The 23,927-nt window shown below is 45.3% G+C and overlaps 2 protein-coding genes across 2 annotated transcripts; one reads left to right on the forward strand and one right to left on the reverse strand.

The window, feature by feature from the left end:
• The first annotated feature begins 840 nt into the window (after positions 1 to 840).
• LOC134089732 (neurofilament medium polypeptide-like) lies at positions 841 to 23,919 on the forward strand. The gene is made up of 9 exons (XM_062544176.1): positions 841 to 1,769; positions 2,663 to 2,787; positions 3,604 to 3,889; positions 3,989 to 5,018; positions 20,182 to 20,233; positions 20,732 to 21,746; positions 22,147 to 22,271; positions 22,829 to 23,256; positions 23,599 to 23,919. Exons 1-9 carry the CDS (start codon positions 873 to 875, stop codon positions 23,799 to 23,801), a joined length of 4,161 nt encoding a protein of 1,386 aa, XP_062400160.1. The 5' UTR covers positions 841 to 872; the 3' UTR covers positions 23,802 to 23,919.
• Positions 14,481 to 19,041, reverse strand: LOC134089143 (neurofilament medium polypeptide-like). The gene is made up of 3 exons (XM_062543478.1): positions 18,061 to 19,041; positions 16,599 to 16,723; positions 14,481 to 16,483 (listed from the first exon to the last, which is right to left on the reverse strand). The coding sequence occupies exons 1-3, from the start codon at positions 19,039 to 19,041 to the stop codon at positions 14,869 to 14,871; spliced, it is 2,721 nt and encodes a 906-aa protein (XP_062399462.1). The 3' UTR covers positions 14,481 to 14,868.
• Positions 23,920 to 23,927: the final 8 nt, after the last annotated feature.

Below are 23,927 nucleotides of genomic sequence, written 5' to 3' on the forward strand. Positions count from 1 at the left end.
CAGACACCACACCCACACACTGACACTCACAAACACACACACACAAACATAAACACATGAGCTTGCGGTTTCCATGGGAACACGATTCAGGGTGTTTCCTCTTCAAAGGTAAACTCATTCACCTCAATGGAGCTGAACCGACCCAAACTTGGCACCAAACCAAACCCCAGAGCCAAACTTAGTCCCAAATCTGAACCTCACCAATTACCCTCACGCCAGTCACTCAACGCACTCATGAACCCCAACTCAGCCTCCAGCAGCCACCACCCCAACCTAAACCCCAACAGCATAGCATCATCACTGCTGCACTGCTACACACTGCAGAGCCTCACTGACACTAACATCCAGGACACACACAAAATAAATGCATCTTTAGGATGGACTACAAGTCAGATTTACTGTGTAGGCCATTATCAGTGTGTTACATTTTTCATTCCATGAAGTAGGCTAACTTGGAATATAAATTTGTGTGACAACATTTTGATTTGCTAGATTTGATATGTAGTGCCTGATCAAATACAATGGTTTAGTTGAAATTATGACATATTTTGAGGTCATTAAGTTACTTCCATTCTCGCTTTGATCCGCCAATAGCAGTTTCCCATTCGCACATTGACAAGTAATCATCTGGAATTGCCTTTATCGCCTCTCCAACCTGACAAAACTCCCCTTCATCACTGTATTGATTTATGTAGACACGCAGCTGCGGCTCTATAAATACAGCGGGGCAGCAGTCCACTGCATCTCCCCACACTCAACGCATTCTCCCACTCGCCATCTAGTCAGGACGCACCGACACACGCACCATCTCCGCAGAGCGCGCACACCGGAGCTGCACAATGGATGTCATCGGGGCTCCATCCCGAAGGAGAATGCTCGAATGCTCCATCTCTTACAAAAGAACTACCAATGTGCCAGCCAGCAGGGTGTTCGCCTCGCCGGACAGCCTGGAACTCTCATCCGCACTCGCCGACCACACACGCAACAACGAGAAGGAACAACTTCAAGGGCTGAATGACCGATTCGCCAGTTATATCGATAAAGTCAGGTACCTTGAAGAACAGAACAGCCTGTTGGAGACTGAAATCCAAGAACTCCAGCAGGAAAAGTTCACACAGTCACAACTTCGTGATGTTTTCGACCAAGAGCTCAGCGAACTCCGCTCCACGCTCGAGCAATTGCATAGAGAGAAAGCACAGATAATTATTGATGCCGATAACGTCGAAGACGACATCCATCGTCTCCAAAACCGCTACGAGGATGAAGCCCGCTTTAGAGAAAAAATCGAGATGTCAATTCGAGATATGAAGAAGGAAAAAGACGACTCGGATCTGATGAAATTGGATCTGGAGAAAAAAGTTCAGTCCCTGCTGGATGAGGCAGACTTCCTGCGCCGTTATCACGAAGAAGAGGTCAGCGAACTCCTCGCACAGCTCCAGGAAGCTCAGGTCCCGGTAGACATGAGGGAATACAGTAAAACGGACATCACCTCTGCGCTCCGAGAGATACGCGCGCAGTTGGACGGTGTCTCCTCCCAAAATTTGCTGCAGGCGGAAGAGGTGTTCCAGTGCCGCTACACCAAACTCACGCATGCCGCGGACCAGAACAAGGACGCGATCAAAACCATCCGCGATGAGATCTCAGATTATCGCCGGCAGATGCAGATGAAGAACGTGGAACTGGAGGCTCTCCGCGGCACCAAGGAGTCCCTGGAGAGACAGCTGAATGACATCGAAAACCGGTATAACAACGACTTGCGCAGCTACCAGGTTAGTTTGGGCTGAGTGATGGTTAGTGGCTATGTTTCTATGCACACCATATTCCGGTTTTATTTGGAATAATGCGCATGAGTCATATACCTTATTCCAGATGACAAGACCCTGAACTCTAAAAACCTGAATAACACCCGTAGCATATTCGTCTTTTAACAGGAATAATGTAAACGCGTTACTCGTAAAATGCCCATTTCTGAATGTTAAATCATTAAATGTTAAATTCCACCTGTGCATGTTCGCGCAAGGAATTTTGGTAACTTGTTTGATACCTGTCCTGACACTTGAAAAACAGCGAAACGTGTGGCTAAAAGTTTGCACTTCTTGAGTGAAGACTGTACAAAAAAAGTTTTAATGTAAGGATGGAATTTATTGATGGATGGAAGCGTCGTAATGCTCAAATACGCAGGTTTTGCGCACACTGACAGATGAGGAATCGGTGAAAATCCATAGAAAGCGGCCCATTATATGTCTAATATTCAAAGCAATAGTGTCTCTAATCTGGCCGTTTTTACTGCACATGAAAACATCTTATTCTGCTTATTGGCATAACCAGAATATGGTCCTTATATTAATCGGAATATGGTGTGCATGGAACATCTACACTTTAACATTTAAATATTTAGTCGGTAAATCACAATCCTGTTGAGTCAGTAAATAAAGTAACCTAAGCTGCATATTGAAATGCACAAAAGGAAAAAACATGCATGCATGAAAACAGAATGATAGACTTGAAGAAAGCAAGAATTAATCATAGTCATAATTTATACAGGAAGTATGCACAAAACAGACCAAGTGTCTGTTTTGTGCATAAGGCTTTTGTGCTTATGCTCTTAGCCAATCATACAGTATGTGTTGCTGATGAGACTTTTCTCTTTCCCGTCTCCCAGGAGATGATCCATCAGCTGGAGCGTGAGCTGAAGGGCATGAAGGGCGAGATGGGTCGCCACCTCAGGGAATACCAGGACCTGCTCAACGTCAAGATGGCCCTAGACTCTGAGATCGCAGCCTACAGGTGAATCACCTTGCTGAATGATGCAGTGTTATCATATATGTTGTATTAAAGGAACACTTCACCATTTTTTCATATTAAACTACGTTATTCCCCTAATTAAGACAAGTTGATACATACCTCTCACGTTTCAATGCGTGCACTCACTGGCTGTGGCGCAACTTTGATAGCACTTATCTAGCCCAATGCATTCATTAGGATCCAAACAGAGATGAAGTTAGAAGCGACCAAACACCTCCATGTTTTCCCTATTAAAATACAGTTACACGAGTAGTCACACGACCAAGTATGGTGAGACAAAATAAAACGTGGTGCATTTCTAAGCAGGTAAGAGGGATAACTATATTGTGTGGCGCAGTAATATCCTCACTCTTGCACTTTCAGTTTCACTTTGGAGTGAGGATATTACTGCGCAGTCTAAGTGCTCCCAACATTATTCCGCCACACAATATAGTTATCCCTTTTACCGGCTTAGAAATGCACCATGTTTTATTTTGTCTCACCATACTTGGTCATGTGACTACTCGTGTAACTGTATTTTAATAGGGAAAACATGGAGGTGTTTGGTCACTTCTAACTTCATCTCTGTTTGGATCCTAATGAATGCATTGGGCTAGCTAAGTGCTATCAAAGTTGCGCCGCGCGCGAGAGCCAGTGAGTGCACGCATTGAAACATGAGAGGTATGTATCAACTCGTTTTAATTTAGCGAATAACGTAGTTTAATATGAAAAAACAATGAAGTGCTCCATTAAGGTGAATTTTTGGTGAATGATGCAGTGTGTTACATAGGTGTATTCACACCTTTTGTGTCTGTGTAGGAAACTTCTGGAGGGGGAGGAGACTCACTTCAGGCCATTTGCGGACTCTTTCCCAAGTCCCACCCTCCCATACCGTCAGCCAATTACCTCCTCCAAAGGAAAGAAAGAAGACAAGGAGGCGGAATTGAGCAAAGGCCTGGCTGTTGCTGTAGAGGAACTTCAAGCTGAGAAGGAAGAGGTGGCCGTGTCCAAGCAACCCAAAGTCAGAGCCACTCCCCCTACAGGAGAAGAGGAGGAAGGTGATGAGCAAGAGGAAGGAGAGGGGGAGAAGGAGGAGGGTGGAGAAAAGGGTGAGGGAGAGGAGGAAGAGTCTGAGATTGAGCAAACCGAACTGAGCAGTACCAAAGCCCAAAAGTCTGGTACTGAACAAGGGGAGGGAAAACAGGCAGGTGACAAGAAAGATGTGAAGGAGGCAGCAGCCCCTGAGTGGAAGCAGGAGAAGGAGCTGAAGAGTCCCCCCAAGTCTCCTGGCAGCCCCAAAGGAAAGGAGCTGAATAGTTCTCCCAAAACTCCTGGCAGCCCCAAAGAAGAGGAGCAAGAGAAGGAGCTGAAGAGTCCCCCAAAGACTCCTGGCAGCCCTAAAGAAGAGGAGCTGAAGAGTCCTCCCAAAACTCCTGGCAGCCCCAAAGAGGAGGAGCTGAAGAGTCCTCCCAAGACTCCTGGCAGCCCCAAAGAAGAGGAGCAGAAGAGTCCTCCCAAGACTCCTGGCAGCCCCAAAGAGGAGGAGCTGAAGAGTCCTCCCAAGACTCCTGGCAGCCCAAAAGGGGAAGAGCAGAAGAGACCTCCCAAGACACCTAGCAGCCCTAAAGAAGAGGAGCAGAAGAGTCCTCCCAAGACTCCTGGCAGCCCAAAAGAGGAGGATCAGAAGAGTTCTCCCAAGACACCTACCAGCCCTAAAGAAGAGGAGCCGAAGAGTCCTCCCAAGACTCCTGGCAGCCCAAAAGAGGAGGAGCCAAAGAGTCCTCCCAAGACTCCTGGCAGCCCAAAAGGGGAAGAACAGAAGAGTCCTCCCAAGACACCTACCAGCCCTAAAGAAGAGGAGCCGAAGAGTCCTCCCAAGACACCTAGCAGCCCCAAAGAGGAGCAGGAGGAGAAGGATCAGAAGAGTCCCTCCAAGACTCCTGGCAGCCCAAAAGAGGAGGAGCAGAAGAGTCCTCCCAAGACACCTACCAGCCCTAAAGAAGAGGAGCTGAAGAGTCCTCCCAAGACTCCTGGCAGTGCCAAAAGAGATGAGCAGGAGAAGGAGCTGACGAGTCCTGCCAAGACTCCTGGCAGCCTTAAAGAGGAGGAACTGAAGAAGGAGCTGATGAGTCCTCCCAAGACTCCTGGCAGCCCTAACGAGGAGGAGCAGAAGAGCCCTCCCAAGTCTCCTAGCAGCCCCAAAGAGGAGAAGCAGGAGGAGAAGGAGCAGAAGAGTCCCCCCAAGTCTCCTGGCAGCCCCAAAGAGGAGGACCTGAAGAAAGCATCGAAGACATCAGTCCCAGCCGCTAAAGAAATGAAGAATAAGTAAACTCAGAGCAGGACAAGAGTAAACAAAGAGTCAAAACCACTAAGACAAGCTACACAGCAAGGGACTATAACTGCTTGTAATGCTGAGGATGATGAGTTAGATTTGGGCAGTGTCAGGGACAGGATCTATATGAGCGCCAATATGAAGCCAGAGGCTGAGTTAAATCTAGAAATCTGAAAGGCGCAAACTGTCCGTCGCGTCCCAAAGGTGCTACTCCATCTAACGTGTCGGTGACTTCTGGTCCGCCCGGACCCCACTGACCTGCCGGCTGTGCTATGCTGCAGACACTTCCTGCCTTAAACGTGCCGCAAGCCCGGTGCACTCAGCTATGAAACATACAGACACAAACACAAACACTGCTGTTTACAACTTCTGAGCAAAATGAAAAAAAAAAATCTCAATAAAGCAATACAGACCTTCCAAGCGTGGTGTGTGTGTCTCTGATAGGGGGTTAATTGTGTGGTCTGTGTGTGTGTCTCTGATAGGGGGTTATTTGTGTGTTCTGTGTGTGTGTCTCTGATAGGGGGTTATTTGTGTGTGTGTGTGTGTGTGTGTGTGTGTGTGTGTGTGTGTGTGTGTGTGTGTGTGTGTGTGTGTGTGTGTGTGTGTGTGTGTGTGTGTGTGTCTCTGAGGGGGTTATTGTAGATGTACGTTCTCGGTGACCTTTGGGTATTTACTCTTTTCTGTGAAAACTAATCATATAACATCAACATTAAAAAAATTGTTAACATTTTGTTTTTACTGTAAACATTTTGATAATCTAAATACAATCAATTTATCATTACTCCAGCAGATCTCGTTGTGAAGACTGATTGTAACATAAACTTAAACAAATTAGATGATTTTATGTGCTTAACTTTTGTGTGCCTAAAGGAGCACTTCACTGTTTTTTCATATTAAACTATGTTATTCCCTTTATTAAGACAAGTTGATACATACCTCTCACGTTTCAATGCGTGCACTCACTGGCTCTGGCGCGCGGCGCAACTTTGATAGCATTAACTTAGCCCAATGCATTCATTAGGATCCAACAGAAATGAAAGAGTCACTGCACCCTGAAATAGGTTTTTTGAGCTGTTGATTGATTGAAAATACTCATAAGTGGTGAACTGTACTATTACCAGGGTTAATATTGACAAAAATCGTGTTTCTCGACAAAAGTAACATTTCGTCTGATTTTGTATCGGAGATATTGCTCTCCGCGCATACTACAGTTTGAAACATACCATGGCATGTTGGTCCAAAATACTATTGGAATGCTGACGTTGTCCTGCACTTCTAGTCCAACACTACGTCACCAGGTTGTTACAAATTAGGACTGAAACGCCCCAACACCTGCTACCCTGATTACCTGTGATAAGCCATTGTCTGCAGCACTCATTCCCAGATTGACACGAAATCGCTATGGTTGATTGGTTGCAGCAATGCTGCACTCCCTCTCCAAATTTCAGAACGTCTCGCCCATTTTGAAAGCCTTTTTCAGAAACGTGAAGTGGGTGGAGTTATGGGGTGAAGTAACTCTTTAAGTTAGAAGCGACCAAACACCAGATGCTGCATACGATATCACTGCGCCTATGGTACGTTTGCAAGTTGCCTTGATTATTACGCCAGATGAGAGTGTAGTTCCATGTCAAATCAGCCTAGAAAAACGCCAGGTTTCATTTTCAGTTGGTCTTATTGCACTTTCTAACTTGAGAGGAGACACGTTTTAAATGGGAAAATTACCAGAAATCTTAGTCACTTTTAAACATGAAGCTAGCAGGAGAGAAGCTAATGGTCTAATCCGATTCAATGATCTATGCTAGGCTGAAGCTAAAAGTTGTATCGCCAGACTCACAGAATGGCTGGATGAACGGGAACAAGGTAAATATCGATTGTTTTGCTCGAGGGGAGGTGGAAAATGAGCGTATTTCCAAAAATGGCGGAATATCCCTTTAATAGGGAAAACATGGAGGTGTTTGGTTGCTTCTAACTTCATCTCTGTTTGGATCCTAATGAATGCATTGGGTTAGCTTAATGCTATCAAAGTTGCGCCACGCGCCAGAGCCAGTGAGTGCACGCATTGAAACGTGAGAGGTATGTATCAACTTGTCTTAGTTATGAAAAAACGGTGAAGTGTTCCTTTAAAAGTAAAAAATAAATAAATAAATAAACTCATTAATTTTGAGTGACCTTTACATGCCTTAAGGAGACCCTATGCAACTTTTTCATAGTCATAAAATCGCTTAGAAATCGTTGTTTTGCTTGACTGACCAGTTTTATCGAAAACAGTAATATTTCCTCCCGCCCCCAGTGTCCCTATCCGCTATTGCAACCTTGCAGTTTGTTCAGGAGACGATCGCTGCTTGTTTACATCTGGAAGGCTGAGATGCGTAAGGAACAAGAAGAATCACGCTTGCAATTTATATATTTATATATAGCCTATATATGTATAAATATACACACTAAAGCTGTTGGGAAAGCTCTGCAGAGAAATATGCAAGCATAAAACGAGCGAAAACGAAAAACGAAACCGAAACTGGAGATGAAATCGCCAATTCTGCATAGTTTCTCTTTAAATAATCTGGCCATAAACTGGATATGATACAGTAATATGTTACTGAACACATGATCTAACCAAATACAAGTAATTACAGACACCATACACAGATGATATTGTTGATAGATGATATTAAGGCCACTTCTTAGTTCATTTCAGCATTGACGGGTAGCTAGTTTTTGAGGTTATGGGCATATTAATGCTAGAAATGCAATTCCAAGGAATTACCGGTGCATGAAAATGCAAAAAAAAATATAGATAGATAATGTAGATATGGCTACTAAGGTATAGCTAGGGTAAACATGGTGGTTGCATAGTTTAAAGAGAGTTGATAGTGTTTAGGTAGACATTTTAAAGCTTAAACATTCCTGTTCTAACTTAACTAATGATTTCTAACAGGTATTCTAAAATGTTAACTATGCTAACAATGATAACCAGGTTGATTGGTTTACTTGGCTAATGATTTCTAGCAGTAATGCTAAAAATGTTAACTATGCTAACAATGCTAACTATGCTAACAATGCTAACCACGTTGATTAGCTAACTTAGCTAATCATTTTTAGCAGTTATGCTAAAAATGCTAACAATGCTAACAATGTTAACTATGCTAACAATGCTAACCAGGTTGATTAGCTAACTTAGCTAATCATTTTTAGCAGTTATGTTAAAAATGCTAACTATGCTAACAATGTTAACTATGCTAACCATGCTAACTAGCTAACTTGGTACTGAGGACTTTTATTTTGAAACATTTGTTGATGGGGTATCCATGGCTGCCACTATCAGGAATAAAGAAGTTACTGTAGTAAAATCATGTTGGTTGCTATGGAAACGGTCATAAACGCTTAATTTTGATGGTTGCTATGTTGGTTGCTAGGTGCATGGAGGTCTCATGTAGTTGACTGGAGGCATAGTTGATGATAACTGACAGTTGGAATGGTTGAACAGTTAAATAGTTGAGTAGTTTCAATGGTTAAATGATTTAATAGTGTATTATTGCAGTGAGGACTTTTATTTTGAAACAGTTGTGGAAAGAGGAAACAGTTAACAGGATATGTAGTCTTCACAGAGAGATTGTATGCTTAAAGCCTGAGAGAGAGAGGGCTGCTGCAGGTGGGGCTGGCCACCTGGCATAAGATTCTAATTGCTTAATGATCCGATTGTGATGTCATAGAGGCCAATGTTAAGTCTATGGGGAAATTTGTAATAGTTTTTAATTTATAGTTTAAAAAGTATAAAAGTTACAAAGTTGAAAAATACTTAGCAGCCTTCCCCTATTTAAGACCTACGTTGCGACGTTTGAATGAAGTTTCTAAGTTAAACGGTTCAAGCTGAATAGAAAAAATGAATTTGATCAGCGGAATAATAATAACTAGAAATGCAATTCCAAGGAATTACCAGTGCATGAAAATGCAAAAAAAAATATAGATAGATAATGTAGATATGGCTACTAAGGTATAGCTAGGGTAAACATGGTGGTTGCATAGTTTAAAGAGAGTTGATAGTGTTTAGGTAGACATTTTAAAGCTTAAACATTCCTGTTCTAACTTAACTAATGATTTCTAACAGGTATTCTAAAATGTTAACTATGCTAACAATGATAACCAGGTTGATTGGTTTACTTGGCTAATGATTTCTAGCAGTACTGTTAAAAATGTTAACTATGGTAACAATGCTAACTATGCTAACAATGCTAACCACGTTGATTAGCTAACTTAGCTAATCATTTTTAGCAGTTATGCTAAAAATGTTAACAATGTTAACTATGCTAACAATGCTAACCAGGTTGATTAGCTAACTTAGCTAATCATTTTTAGCAGTTATGTTAAAAATGCTAACTATGCTAACAATGTTAACTATGCTAACCATGCTAACTAGCTAACTTGGTACTGAGGACTTTTATTTTGAAACATTTGTTGATGGGGTATCCATGGCTGCCACTATCAGGAATAAAGAAGTTACTGTAGTAAAATCATGTTGGTTGCTATGGAAACGGTCATAAACGCTTAATTTTGATAGTTGCTATGTTGGTTGCTAGGTGCATGGAGGTCTCATGTAGTTGACTGGAGGCATAGTTGATGATAACTGACAGTTGGAATGGTTGAACAGTTAAATAGTTGAGTAGTTTCAATGGTTAAATGATTTAATAGTGTATTATTGCAGTGAGGACTTTTATTTTGAAACAGTTGTGGAAAGAGGAAACAGTTAACAGGATATGTAGTCTTCACAGAGAGATTGTATGCTTAAAGCCTGAGAGAGAGAGGGCTGCTGCAGGTGGGGCTGGCCACCTGGCATAAGATTCTAATTGCTTAATGATCCGATTGTGATGTCATAGAGGCCAATGTTAAGTCTATGGGGAAATTTGTAATAGTTTTTAATTTATAGTTTAAAAAGTATAAAAGTTACAAAGTTGAAAAATACTTAGCAGCCTTCCCCTATTTAAGACCTACGTTGCGACGTTTGAATGAAGTTTCTAAGTTAAACGGTTCAAGCTGAATAGAAAAAATGAATTTGATCAGCGGAATAATAAGAAGAAGAAGCCTTGGAAGAACAGTACAGTGCATTTTCATGCACTGTAACTAGAGAATGTAATTCCAAGGAAATTACGAGTGCATGAAAATGCAAAAATGTACAGATAAATCATGTAGATATGGTTACTAAGGTGTTGCTAGGGTAGACATGGTGGTTTCATAGTTTTTGAAAGTTGATAGTGCGATTATAGACTGTTTAAAATTGAATTCGTTTACCTGATTACCAGATTAGCTAACATGGCTAATGATTTTTAGCAGTTATGCAAAAATGCTAACTATGCTAACAATGCTAACCATGCTCACTATGGTTACGAGGTTGATTAGCTAATTTAGTTGATGATTTCTAGCACTTATGCTAAAAATGCTAACAATGTTAACAATGCTAACTTTGCTAACAATGCTAACCAGGTTGATTAGCTAACTTACGTAGCTAATGATTTCTAGCAGTTATGCTAAAAATGCTAACAATGCTAACCATGCTAACTAGCTAACTTGCTAGTGAGGACTTTTATTTTAAAACATTTGTTGCTAGGGTATCCATGATGGCCACTATCAGAAATAAAGAAGTTACTGTAATATAATCATGTTGGTTGCTATGGAAATTGTCATAAAAGCTTAATTTTAATGGTTGCTATGTTGGTTGCTAGGTACCTGGAGGTTTCATCTAGTTGTCTGGAGGCATAGTTGATGATAACTGACAGTTGGAGTGGTTGAACAGTTAAATAGTTGAGTATTTTCAATGGTTAAATGATTTAATAGTGTATTATTGCAGTGAGGACTTTTATTTTGAAACAGTTGTGGACAGAGGAAGTATGAAACAGGATCTGTAGTCTTAATGAGATTGTATGCTTAAAGCTTGAGAGAGAGAGAGCTGCTGCACCTGGACTGGCCACCTGGCATAAGATTCTAATTGCCCTATTATGATGTCATAATGTAATGTTAAGTCTATGGGGAAATTTTAATAGTTTTTATTTAATAGTTCAAAAAGTATAAAAGTTACAAAGTTGAAAAATACATAGCTGAAGTCACCTAAGTAAGACCTACGCACCGCAGTTTGAATGAAGTTTCTACGTTAAACGGTTGAAGCTGAATTGCACGCACAAAAACGTTAGAGGAAAAAAAAAAAAAAAAAAAAAATCGGATAACAGTAGAGTGCATTTTCATGCACTCTAATAAGAAGAAGAAGCCTTGGAAGAACAGTACAGTGCATTTTCATGCACTGTAATGATGACCAGACTGCAAATGATAGCCTATGTTGCAGCCAGACTCTTAATAAGCGCTAGGAAGACAGAGCACATCACACCTGACCTGGCTCAGTTGCACTGGCTACCGGTAAAGTATAGAATTGATATATTTTTTAAGCTATTTGGTTTTAAAATTCTCTGACCCAACAACACGTTTGTCTTTAGGTTTGGTTAGGTTTTGTTCAATAAACCATATTTGTGACCATTCATAGCGAAAGTCGTTTTGCGCACAACGTTATTTTGAGAAAATCAACAATAACAAACTTCCGGGTTAAAATGTTGAATTTCACGTTTTCGCCTCATTCGACTGTATACAGTCTACAGTTTCATATCGTGAACGCATTTCACGGAAAAACATACGTTTTGACTGTTAAACCCAGCGAAGATTCAACACATTTGCTGTCATTCCCGTTGTGCACGCGCTGCTTAAAAAGGTGATTTCTCCTCTTCTGGCATATCGTGACAGGAGAACCATGTCAACTTTGGATGCTGTTATCTTAGCGATAGTTTGTGTAATACCCTCGATATACATATCGTTGGAAAGCTTAGTTTATGGCCGTTCACGTGAGCACAATAACTTAATTTAATTAATTTTACCGAAACGACTGGTTCCGCTTTACAGGGTCACATTTGTAAGTAGGCTAAACAATTAAAAACAAGTCACATCAAGTCACTTTATTTATGTAGCACATTTAAAAACAATCACCTGCTGGGGAACTAGAGTAATTACACGTGTGTACTGACGGTTGCTTGCTGTGGAGAGCTGCACTACTGCTTGAAACACTTTCATACTGTAGAATTGCTGTGTTTGGTATTAACCTGTCACCATTGATATTAGCCTGCCCCCTCAAGCAAGCTCTGTCTGCCTCTGTTGAATGTCTGTCTTTTGTGTTCAATAAATCGTTTATTTACGGAATTCATGTCTCCTTATGCTTTAGAGAACCTGTGCAGCTCTGTATAGTAAAGGTATCAAGCTCCTAAAGATTCCCTGAGGCGCTAGGCCCCAGGGTGGCGTAGTCAGTTGCCCTGACCACCCTGTTACACAAGGTTACGTTAGAAGCAGTGGCCATGCTTTTGGATTCACTCGCCTGTGCACTGAATCCCTGTAGCTCCGTAAAGGACTCCTGGCCACAAACTGCTACAGAGTTGCCGCAGACTGGTTGTCTACATTCTACATGAGATGGTAGGCCTCAGTTTTGCCCAACCCAGTCACCGTTTGGCAGTCTATTGAAGCTCATTGTATTTCTTGTTCTCCACTTCTGCAGGCCTGAACATTGGATGGCAGCCAACCTACGAGGCTGTTCTGTTTCTGGGTTTTTTGTTTCATGTTGTCTTGTGTTCCTGAGATGTCTGTCTGTTCTCCCTGTGCTGGGGCAACGCTGGTTCGGTGGGACCGTCGATGAGACCGATTTGGACGGTTCCAGTCTCTCCCCGCCTGGCCCCGCTGTTCCGAAGGTATGAGTGGTACAACGGAGGCCGAGGACGTGGCACCATTGCGGTCGTTTGGTGCGTCGGTCGTGCACGTCATCGCAAGCGAAGATGACGCGTCCGCGTTATGCAATACTCATAAGAAAGTAGGAGGCGATCATGCCAAAAAAAGGTGACTGCAAGATGCATTATCGACATCAAAGCTGGGGGCAATCATGAGAGTAAACAATGGCACATGGCCACATCCACATCTGATATTAGGCTACTATAGTCTACCCCTAGTGAAGACCTCAGTAGGGTGCGTAATGCTGCAGCGAGTCTGTACACAGGACACAGCAGGTCGCACACGGGCGCATATGCTTACGCTTGGTCTAACAGCAAGTATAACTTCAGCCTAAGGCAACTATTCCGTAATGCCACATATGCACTTGCCTGTGATTGGATCTAGGGTTTTTGGTGATTCGTAGATGGCATCAATGGAATTCTTTCCACACTGACTTACAGCAGAAATTAAAAAAAAAAAAAAAAAAACATCTTCGTCTGGATTCACCCACAATACAAGAGCAATGTAACTGGGATCAACTTTGAGAAACATCTGGTCATCTTCATTTCAGTTTCTGTTGTAACCTCAACAACAATTAAAATAATGTCAATATTCTAATCATGCAAATCATAGTCAGGTGTATAACCTACAGTACATGAAAGAAGATGTTTTTCGTTGACCAGTAACCACACTCCACAGCACTCCCATATGTCATCGCTCACTCTTGCTCTCTCACTCACTCACACAACACACACACACACACACACACACACACACACACACACACACACACACACACACACACACACACACACACACTCAGGCAATACAAAAACTGCATACTTCACTTAAAGACCCATTATGGCAGTTTCTCTTGGAAGTCACAGGCTGTTTTAGCTTTAATGCTTCTGTTTCAAACTATGCACCAATGGTGTATTTAGCTGTCAGAATGTTCAAAGAGTTTCCTGGGGTAGGTTCCTTTTTTTTTTTTTTTTTAAATATGCTACATAAATAAAGTGACCTGACATGACTTGTTTTGAATTGTTTACTTACAAACATGGCAAAAAATAACCAAATCTAAAGACAATTGTGTTGCTGGGTCAGTCTTGGAGGGTTTTACAAAGAAAATAGCTTTAACAAACAATTCTACACTTTACTGGTAGCCAGTGCAACTGAGCCAGGTCAGGTGTGATGTGCTCTGTCTTCTAATCTTAGTGCGTATTAGGAGTCTGGCTGCAGCAGATTACACACACAAAAGTTAGAAACATATCATCTTGAATTTCTCCTTGGGGATCAATAAAGTATCTATCTAATCATCTACAATCAATATATAATCTATACAGAAATCAGATATGCCAGAGTAATGATAACTTGTTTGTACTTACTGTAGATTATCAAAATGTTTAAAGCAAAAAGTTATGTCAACTAATTTGTTAATGTTGATGTTGATAATTAGTTTGTACATAAATGAGAAGACACAAATAACCCCTTATCAGAGAAACACACTCACCATACAAATAACCCCTTTTCAGAGACACACACACAGGCTGGGAAGTTCTGTATTGCTTTATTGAGGCAAGGTTTTTTCAGTATTGCTCAAAAGTTGTAAACAGCAGTGTTTGTGTTTGTATGTTTCATAGCTGAGTGCACCGGGCTTGCGGCGCGTTTAAGGCAGGAAGCGTGTGCAGCATAGCACAGCCGGCAGGTCAGTGAGGTCAGGGCGGACCAGAAGTCACCGACACGTTAGATGAGGTAGCACGTTTGGGACACAACAGACAGTTTGCGCCTTTGAGATGTATTTTCAGATTTAACTCAGCCTCTGGCTTCATATTGGCGCTCATATAGATCCTGTCCCTGACACTGCCCAAATCTAACTCATCATCCTCAGCATTACAAGCAGTTATAGTCCCTTGCCGTATAGCTTGTCTTAGTGGTTTTGACTCTTTGTTTACTCTTGTCCTGCTCTGAGTTTACTTATTCTTCACTTCTTTAGCGGCTGGGACTGATGTCTTCGATGCTTTCTTCAGTTCCTCCTCTTTGGGGCTGCCAGGAGACTTGGGAGGACTCTTCTGCTCCTCCTCTTTGGGGCTACCAGGAGACTTGGGAGGACTCTTCAGCTCCTTCTCCTGCTCCTCTTCTTTGGGGCTGCCAGGAGACTTGGGGAGACTCTTCTGCTCCTCCTCTTTGGGGCTGCCAGGAGACTTGGGAGGACTCTTCAACTCCTTCTTCAGTTCCTCCTCTTTAGAGCTGCCAGGAGACGTGGGAGGAGTCTTCTGCTCCTCTTCCTTTGGGCTGCCAGGAGTCTTGGGAGGACTCTTCAGCTCCTTCTCCTGCTCCCCTTCTTTGGGGCTGCCAGGAGTCTTGGGAGGACTCTTCAACTCCTTCTCCTGCTCCCCTTCTTTGGGGCTGCCAGGAGTCTTGGGAGGACTCTTCAGCTCCTTCTCCTGCTCCCCTTCTTTAGGGCTGGTAGGTGTCTTGGGAGGACTCTTCGGCTCCTCCTCTTTGGGGCTGCCAGGAGTCTTGGGAGGAGTCTTGGGAGGACTCTTCAGCTCCTTCTCCTGTTCCTCTTCTTTGGGGCTGCCAGGAGACTTAGGGGGACTCTCCTGCTCCTCCTGTTTGGGGATGGCTGGAGACTTGGTAGGACTCTTCAGCTCCTCCTCTTTGGGGCTGCCAGGAGACTTGGGGGGACTATTCTGCTCCTCTTCCTTTGGGCTGCCAGGAGTCTTGGGAGAACTCTTCAGCTCCTTCTCCTGCTCCTCTTCTTTGGGGCTGCCAGGAGACTTGGGAGGACTCTTCAGCTCCTCCTCTTTGGGGCTGCCAGGAGACTTGGGGGGACTCTTCTGCTCCTCTTCCTTTGGGCTGCCAGGAGTCTTGGGAGGACTCTTCAGCTCCTTCTCCTGCTCCCCTTCTTTGGGGCTGCCAGGAGTCTTGGGAGGACTCTTCAGCTCCTTCTCCTGCTCCTCTTCTTTGGGGCTGCCAGGAGTCTTGGGGGGACTCTTCTGCTCCTCCTGTTTGGGGCTGGCTGGAGACTTGGGCAGACTCTTCAGCTCCTCCTCCTGCTTCTGTTCATGGGCTGCTGCCTCTGTCACATCTTCCTTGTCACCTGCCTGTTCTCCTTCCTCTCCCTCTGAGTCACTCTTTTTGTCTTTCTCTCCTGATTCCTGTGCTTCATCTTCCCCCTCCCCTTGTTCAGCACCAGACTTCTGGGCTTTGGTACTGCTCAGTTTGGTTTGCTCAATCTCAGACTCTTCCTCCTCTCCCTCACCCTCTTCATCTCCATCTTCTCCACCCTCCTGCTTCTCTCCCGCTCCTTTTTCTTCCTCACCACCATCCTCCTCCTCTCCTGTAGGGGGAGTAGCGCTCACTTTGGGTCGTTTGGAGACAGTCACCTCTTCCTCCACAACCTCGTCTTCCTTCTTGGCCTGAAATTCCTCTGCAGCAGCAGCCAGGTCATCGTTCAGCTCTGCCTCCTTGTCTTCTTTCTTCCCTTTGGAGGAGGTAATTGGCTGACGGTATGGGAAGGCGGGACTTGGGAAAGAGTCAGAAAATGGCCTGAAGCGAGTCTCCTCCCCCTCCAAGAGTCTCCTGCACACATAAGACACAAGAGGTGTGAATACACCTATGCAACAAACTGCATCATTCAGCAGAGAGATTCATTTCAATACAACACATGTTAAAACACTGCAGCAAGGTGATTCACCTGTAGGCTGCGATCTCAGCATCTAGGGCCATCTTGACGTTGAGCAGGTCCTGGTATTCCCTGAGGTGGCGACCCATCTCGCCCTTCATGCCCTTCAGCTCGCGCTCCAGCTGATGGATCATCTCCTGGGAGACGGCAAAGAGAAGAGTCTCATCAGCAACATATCTGATTGGCTAAGAGCTCAGGCACTGTCCGTTTTGTGCTTCCTGCATAAATTATGACTAAATTATGACTAGATTATTTCTTTTCTTGAAGTCTATGCTGCATATTGTATGCATATCAGTGTTTCCCACACATAGACAAATCTGTGGCGGTGCGCCACAGATTCAGCACCGACCGCCACATATTGCGTTTCGGTATTCTTTTTATTCATTTATTTATTTATTTATTTTGCGCTATTGAAAAACACGCAGCGTTCGTTAAACTGAATTTCCTTTCCTTGCGCTCCCTCTCTGTCACTCATGCGTCTGTCTCTCACACACACACACACACAGGCACACACACAGCCCATCCCCTCCGTGCACACCGCGTCTATCTCCATGAAAACCAACAAGATCATCCCTGGAAGTGTGGTAGGTGGTCGCACTGATGAACCTGACGCTGCTCGTGTAGAAGCATAAAGTTCTCCCGCAACTTTTGTAGACTATGCGTGCAACTTAATTACCAAAAGTAGCCTAAACTCATCCTCCTTGGCCCGCTCTCGTGCCGTGCGCGCTCAATGGACACCCGCCCTCGACATGCACATTTAATCCAAATAAAACATTCACAATCGTGAACGCATTGACGCACAGAACTAAATTACTTTTAACTTCGGTTAGCATCATTAGTAGGCAATGTAAGACTCCAAGACTTAAAAGGGCCTGTCCCAAGGAGAAAAAGTATTAGCTTACATTGAAACTTAAACACATGTGGGGAAACTGAACAGTCCAACCAGTAGAGTATGATAAGCTAGCCTGCTACTTTGTTTACAATATTTTGAGGCTTCAACCAGACAGCTGAATTTAAGAAGTGGAGTTGTAATATGAATTGTAGGCTATAATCTGCATAAAGTTTGCTGTTATGAATATCAGAAATGTCAGTATATATAGAATGTAAATAATTACATAATGTGTGTGTGTTTCAAATAAAGACAAGCTTTACATCTTGTTAAAAACATCATTTACATTATATGAAAGGAGAGCTATAAAAAGGCCATGCAATGAAAAATATGGGTGCACCATGGGTGCAATATTCTGGTTAAAAGAGACAAATGCTACGGGTGTTATTCTGTTTTTGTTTGTTTGTTTGTTTGTTTGTTTGTTTGTTTGCATTCAAAATATGACATTTTAGGGTTGTGTCGTCTGGAGTAATGTATTTACATTACTCATGTACAATCGAAATATTAACATTATTCTGGATAAAACCGGCGATATGGTGCATGGAAATGTAGCCACTGACCACTGATCACTCCGCCCAAACTAACCTGGTAGCTGCGCAAGTCGTTGTTATGCCGGTCTTTGATGTCATTCAGCTGTCTCTCCAGGGACTCCTTGGTGCCGCGCAGAGCTTCCAGTTCCACGCTCTTCACCTGCAGCTGCCGGCGGTAATCTGCGATCTCATCGCGGATAGTTTTGATCGCGTCCTTGTTCTGGTCCGCGGCGTCTGTGAGTTTGGCGTAGCGGCACTGGAACACCTCTTCCGCCTGCAGCAAATTTTGGGAGGAGACACCGTCCAGCTGCGCGCGTATCTCTCGGAGCGCAGAGGTGATGTCCGTTTTACTGTATTCCCTCTTGTCTACCGGGACCTGAGCCTCCTGGAGCTGTGCGAGGAGCTCGTTGACCTCTTCTTCGTGGTTACGGCGAAGGAAGTCTGCCTCATCCAGGAGGGACTGAACTTTTTTCTCCAGATCCAATTTCATCAGATCCGAGTTGTCTTTTTCTTTCTTCATATCTCGGATTGACATCTCGATTTTTTCTCTAAAGCGGGCTTCATCCTCGTAGCGGTTTTGGAGACGATGGATGTCGTCTTCGACATTATCGGCATCAATAATGATCTGCGCTTTCTCTCTATGCAGTTGCTCGAGCGTGGAACGGAGTTCGCTGAGCTCTTGGTCGAAAGCTTCAGTAAATTGCGATTGTGTAAACTTTTTCTGTTGGAGTTCTTGGATTTCAGTCTCCAGCAGGTTATTCTGTTCTTCCAGATACCTGACTTTATCGATATAACTGGCGAATCGGTCATTCAGCCCATGAAGTTGTTCTTTCTCGTTGTTGTGTGTGGATGGGAGTTCCAGGCTGTCTGGCGAGGCGAACACCCTGTTGGCTGGCACCTTGGTAGTTATTTTGTTGGAGATGGACCCCGGATTTCTGTAAGACCAGGAATGTGATCTTGGGGTGGTGGGTTGTGATGAGTGGACGCTCCGGGTCTCGAGCATTCTCCTTCGGGATGAGGCCCCGATGACATCCATTGTGCAGCTCCGTTGTGCGCGCTCTGCGGAGATGGTGCGTCGATGCGTCCTGACCAGATGGCGAGTGGGAGAATGCGGTGAGATGCTGCCCCGCTGTATTTATAGAGCCGAAACTGCGTATCCACATAAATCAATACAGTGATTGAAGGTGAGTTTTTTTCAGGTTGGAGAGGCGATAAAGGCTATTTATGATGATTGCTTGTTAATGTGTGAATGGGAAACTACTTTAGACATCTCAAAGCGAGAATGGAAGTCAGAATTCATAACCTCAAAACATGTCATTTTTTCAACTAAACAACTGTATCAATGTTGTAACAATTGTAACAATTTTATCAGGCACTAATATAAAAGATTATTAAGATGTTGTCACACAAAGTTATGTTCCGAGTTACCATTACAGTAACACAGGAAATCTGACCTGCAGTCCATCCTAGAAATGCATTTTGTGTGCGTCCTGGATGTTAGTGTCAGTGAAGCTCTGCAGTGCAGCAGTGATGATTATGCTGTTGGGGTTCAGGTTGGGGTGGAGGCTGAGTTATAGGGTTCTGGTTTAGGTTGAGTGACTGACTTGAGCATTATTGGTGAGGTTCAAGTTTGGGTCTGAGTCTGGCTCTGGGGTTCAGTTTGGTGCCAAGTTTGGGTCGGTTCAGCTTCCTAGGTGAATGAGTTTACCTTTGAAAAGGAAACACCCTGAACTCTGTTCCCATGGAAACCGCAAGCTCATGTGTTTACGGCTCTCTGTGTGTGTGTGTGTGTGTGTGTGTTTGTGAGTGTCAGTGTGTGGGTGTGGTGTCTGGAATTATTCAATGGGGAAGCAGAGTCAATACAGGTGACAGCAGCTGCTGAGTCAGACCCACAAGGGGACAAGGCGCATTAGGTCACACACACACACACACACAGACACGCACACACTCACACACCAACACGGAGAGAGAATGCAAGGCAAGGGGGTCATACTCATTCACTCACACACACACACACACACACACACACATACACATTTACACACACATTTACACACATGCATACAACTAGACAGTGACAAAATGCAGGATACACACAGAGACACTAGGTCAGGCTACATGGAGAGATAGCACGAGAGAGTAGAGAGGGAGACATACTGTAGAAGGAAGATGTGAGAGGGGGAAAAAGAGAGAGAGGATGAGAAAGAGGGAGAGACAATGAAGGTGTAGTGAAGAGAGGGAGAGAGAGGAAGAGAAGAGAGGGAGAGAGCTGCTAGTGAGCCATCAGTGCAGGACAGCGCATTACTCAAACTCTCCTCCAAGTTCAAATTTTCCTTCTTTGCACTCACTGACCTCCTCTGTATGGCCTCCCTCCTTCTCTCCCCTCTGTTTCTTTCTTTCCTCCCTCCCTCTTGGTCTCTCTCTCCCATCCTCATTCTCCCGCCTCCTCCCTCTCTCTCTTTCTCTCCCTCTGTCTCTACCTCTCCCTCCCTCTCTGCTCACTGGCTGGACTCATGATGACGATAAGAGTCTGTAAAGACCCCTCCCTGCATCAGTCTCCTCCCGACTGCAGCCATAAAAAGGGACCGGCGGCACTGCAGCTCTGAAGGCACAGACATCAACGTCTGTCTGTGTTTATCTCTCTCTCCTGTCCTCTCACTGACTCACTCCTCTCACTCTCTCTCACTCTTTCTCTCTGGTATCAGTCGTCTCTCGCACAGCTGATCTCCCGACGCTGTCATGGCTTCGTTCGGCTTCGACCCGTTCTTCCCCTCCTCCCACCGCCGTAGGGTGGTGGTGCGCAGTGGCAGCAGCGGTGGCTACGGGGGGCCGTCTCGCTCACGCTCCGTCTTCACCTCCTACTCCGCCCCCCACTACGCGCTGACCGTGTCGTCGGGCCGCGAGCTGGACCTGGGCCAGGCGGCGCAAGTGAGCTCGGAGCTGAAGGCGGTGCGCACGGCCGAGAAGGCGCAGCTGCAGGAGCTGAACGACCGCTTCGCCGGCTTCATCGAGCGTGTGCACCACCTGGAGCTGCAGAACCGTGCGCTGGAGGCCAAGCTGCAGGTGCTCCGACAGCGCCACGGCGAGCCCACCTGCCTGCGCTCCATCTACGAGCAGGAGGTGCGTGCACTGCGTGCGGCCGTGGAGGAGGCGCGTGAGGAGCGGCAGGCCGCACAGGAGCGCCGTCGGCAGCTGGAGGAGGCTCTGAGGGCACTGCAGGGCCGCTACGAGGATGAGTTGCTGGCATGCCAGGAGGCCGAGGGCCGGCTGGTTGAGACTCGTAAGGGGGCGGAGGAAGCAGCGCTGGGCCAGGCTGAGGAGGAGAAGCGTCTGGACATCCTGCTGGATGAGATGGCCTTCCTCAAGCGACTGCACGAGGGTGAGATCACCGAGCTGCAGGCCCAGCTGCAGTACAGCTCCCAGGTCTCCGTGGAGATGGAGGTGGCCAAGCCGGACCTGTCGGTGGCGCTGCGTGACATCCGGGGCCAGTACGAACGCCTGGCGCAGCAGAACATGCAGTCCGCCGAGGAGTGGTTCCGCTCCAAAGTCAGCACTATGGCCGACACCACGGCCCGCCACTCCGATGACATCCGTCTGGCCCGAGATGAGGCGGGTGAGTTCCGCCGCCTGCTGAAGGCCCGTGACCTGGAGATTCAGGCGTGCCAGAGCCTCAACCACGCGCTGGAGCAGCAGCTGCAGGAGGCCGAGGACAGGCAGAGCGCCGAGGTCACCAACATGCAGGTAAGAACACACCAGGACATGCATGCGGATATGAACCACCAGAGACATACTTGGATGTGCAGCTAGGAAGTGGCAATATATGCTAACGTGCAATGTGCAGATAGGAACCACTGCAGACATGCCAGCATGCAGGTAGAAACCACTGGAGCCACGTGATCACTCTGATAGACATGCCAGCATACAGGTGGGGAAAGAGTGGCAGACTGCAGAGAGTAGGGAAGAATACTGTGTGTGTGTTTGTATGTGTATGTATGTGTGTGATACTGAGAGGACTTCAGAGGTCATCTCAACGCAGGACGAGTTCTGCATATTATTTACTGCGTTTTATCTCTCTTTGTAATTTTTCCATCTGTCCATCTTTCTCTCCTTCTCCATCTCTGTCCATCCCTGTCCCCACCAGGACATGATTGCTCAGCTGGAAGATGAGCTGAGGACCATAAAGAATGAGATGGCACGCTACCTGAGGGAATATCAGGACCTGCTCAACGTCAAGATGGCTCTGGACATCGAGATCGCCGCCTACAGGTCAGTCATGCGCCACAGTCCCACACAGGGTGGTAAACACCAGCATAAGTTACATCAGGAAGAAAACTCCTTGTGTTTAATAGAGTTTCTGAAAGCAACCAGTAAAAAACTTGCAAGTTCTGTGCACTCGTTCGTGAGAATGTACCAGTGTTCTAAAATATGCTGGGTCTTGACATTCTATCAGTCTCCCAATGGTGCAAAGAGCAGCTTGTTCCACATACAATACATCATCAATAAATACATAAATAAATAGTAGTATAAGAAGAGGGGATGGGATCAGTGCATCAGTCATCAGTCCACTGCTTGTTGTACTCCAGTCCGAAGATTTGGGGGGTGAGGGGTAGGGTGGGCTGGGAGTTTAGTAGCTGGACAGCCCTGGGGACAAAAGTCACCTTCCTCCTCTAGGTCTTACAGCCTTGACAGCGGAGTCTGCACCTTGAAAGGAGCCACACTTACACACACACTTTCTCTCTCTCCCTCTTGTCTCTCTTCTCTTGCACTCTCCCCCTCTACGTTCTCTCTCTCTCTCTCTCTCTCTCTCCCTCTCTGTCCTATAGGAAGCTGTTGGAGGGGGAGGAGACACGCTTCAATGTGGGTGGAGTCGGGGGCATGTCCAGCATCTTCTCACACACCATCTCATCCACGCCCTCCTTTGGCCGACCCGTCTTCTCCGTGCAGGCCAGCCTGAGCTCTGGCGCCCCCTACCTGCTGGGTACTCGCCTCCTCAGCTCCTCTCTCTTCAGCGATGACCTGATAACCCCCAGCCGGGCTCACCAGGCTGAAGCCAGAACAGCAAAGGAGGAGGAGGGGGAAGAAGAGGAGGAGGAGAAGGAGGAAGAAGAAGAAGAGGAGGAGAAGGAGGAAGGAGAGGAGGAAAAGGAGGAAGAGGAGGGGGGAGATGAGGGAGAAGGTGATGAGGAGGAAAAAGAGGAAGAGGAGGAAGAAGGTGAAGAGGTACAGGAAGCGAAGGAGGAAGAAGGAGAGGGTGAGTGAAAAAAGCTCAAGTGTGCATCAACAAGTGATCCTCATATATTCACATACTGTATACTCATCCATGACTGTTATTCACATATTTCATACACTCATCCATGACTGTTATATTCACATACCTCAGACACTCATCTATGAGTGTTATATTAATTAATAGACCTCATACATCATGTTCCCTCACAGTTCCAGAAGTCTTATCATGTGCTGAGTTTTTGAGTATTAGTGGACAAACAAGCATCATCATGAGAGCCCATCCACGTTAAGTCTGACAGCTCCATGAGATGATATGATATGGAATGACTGGGTTGAAAGCACTTTGTGTTTCTGTCCCCAACAGAGGATGCAGGCGGTGAGGAAAAGGAGGCAGGAGAGGAGGGGGAAGAGGAGGAAGATGCTAAAGGAGGAGAAGAGGGAGGGAAGGAGGGGGAAGAGAAGGAAGAGGGAGGAGATGAAGAAGAGGTAGAAGAGAAAGGAGATGACAAGAAGAGTCCAGAGGAGGAGAAGAAGAGCGAAGCAGAAGCTAAACCAAAGAAAAAGTAGACTGGATGCATCCAGACCCACGGTGCTAAATGACTTTAACGAATGGCAGTCTCAACACACCCCTCCTAAACACTTGCATGCACACACATGCGCACACACACATGCACATACACACACATACGTGCA

This window comes from Sardina pilchardus, chromosome 8, assembly GCF_963854185.1.
Source record: "Sardina pilchardus chromosome 8, fSarPil1.1, whole genome shotgun sequence".
Classification (NCBI taxonomy): domain Eukaryota; kingdom Metazoa; phylum Chordata; class Actinopteri; order Clupeiformes; family Clupeidae; genus Sardina; species Sardina pilchardus.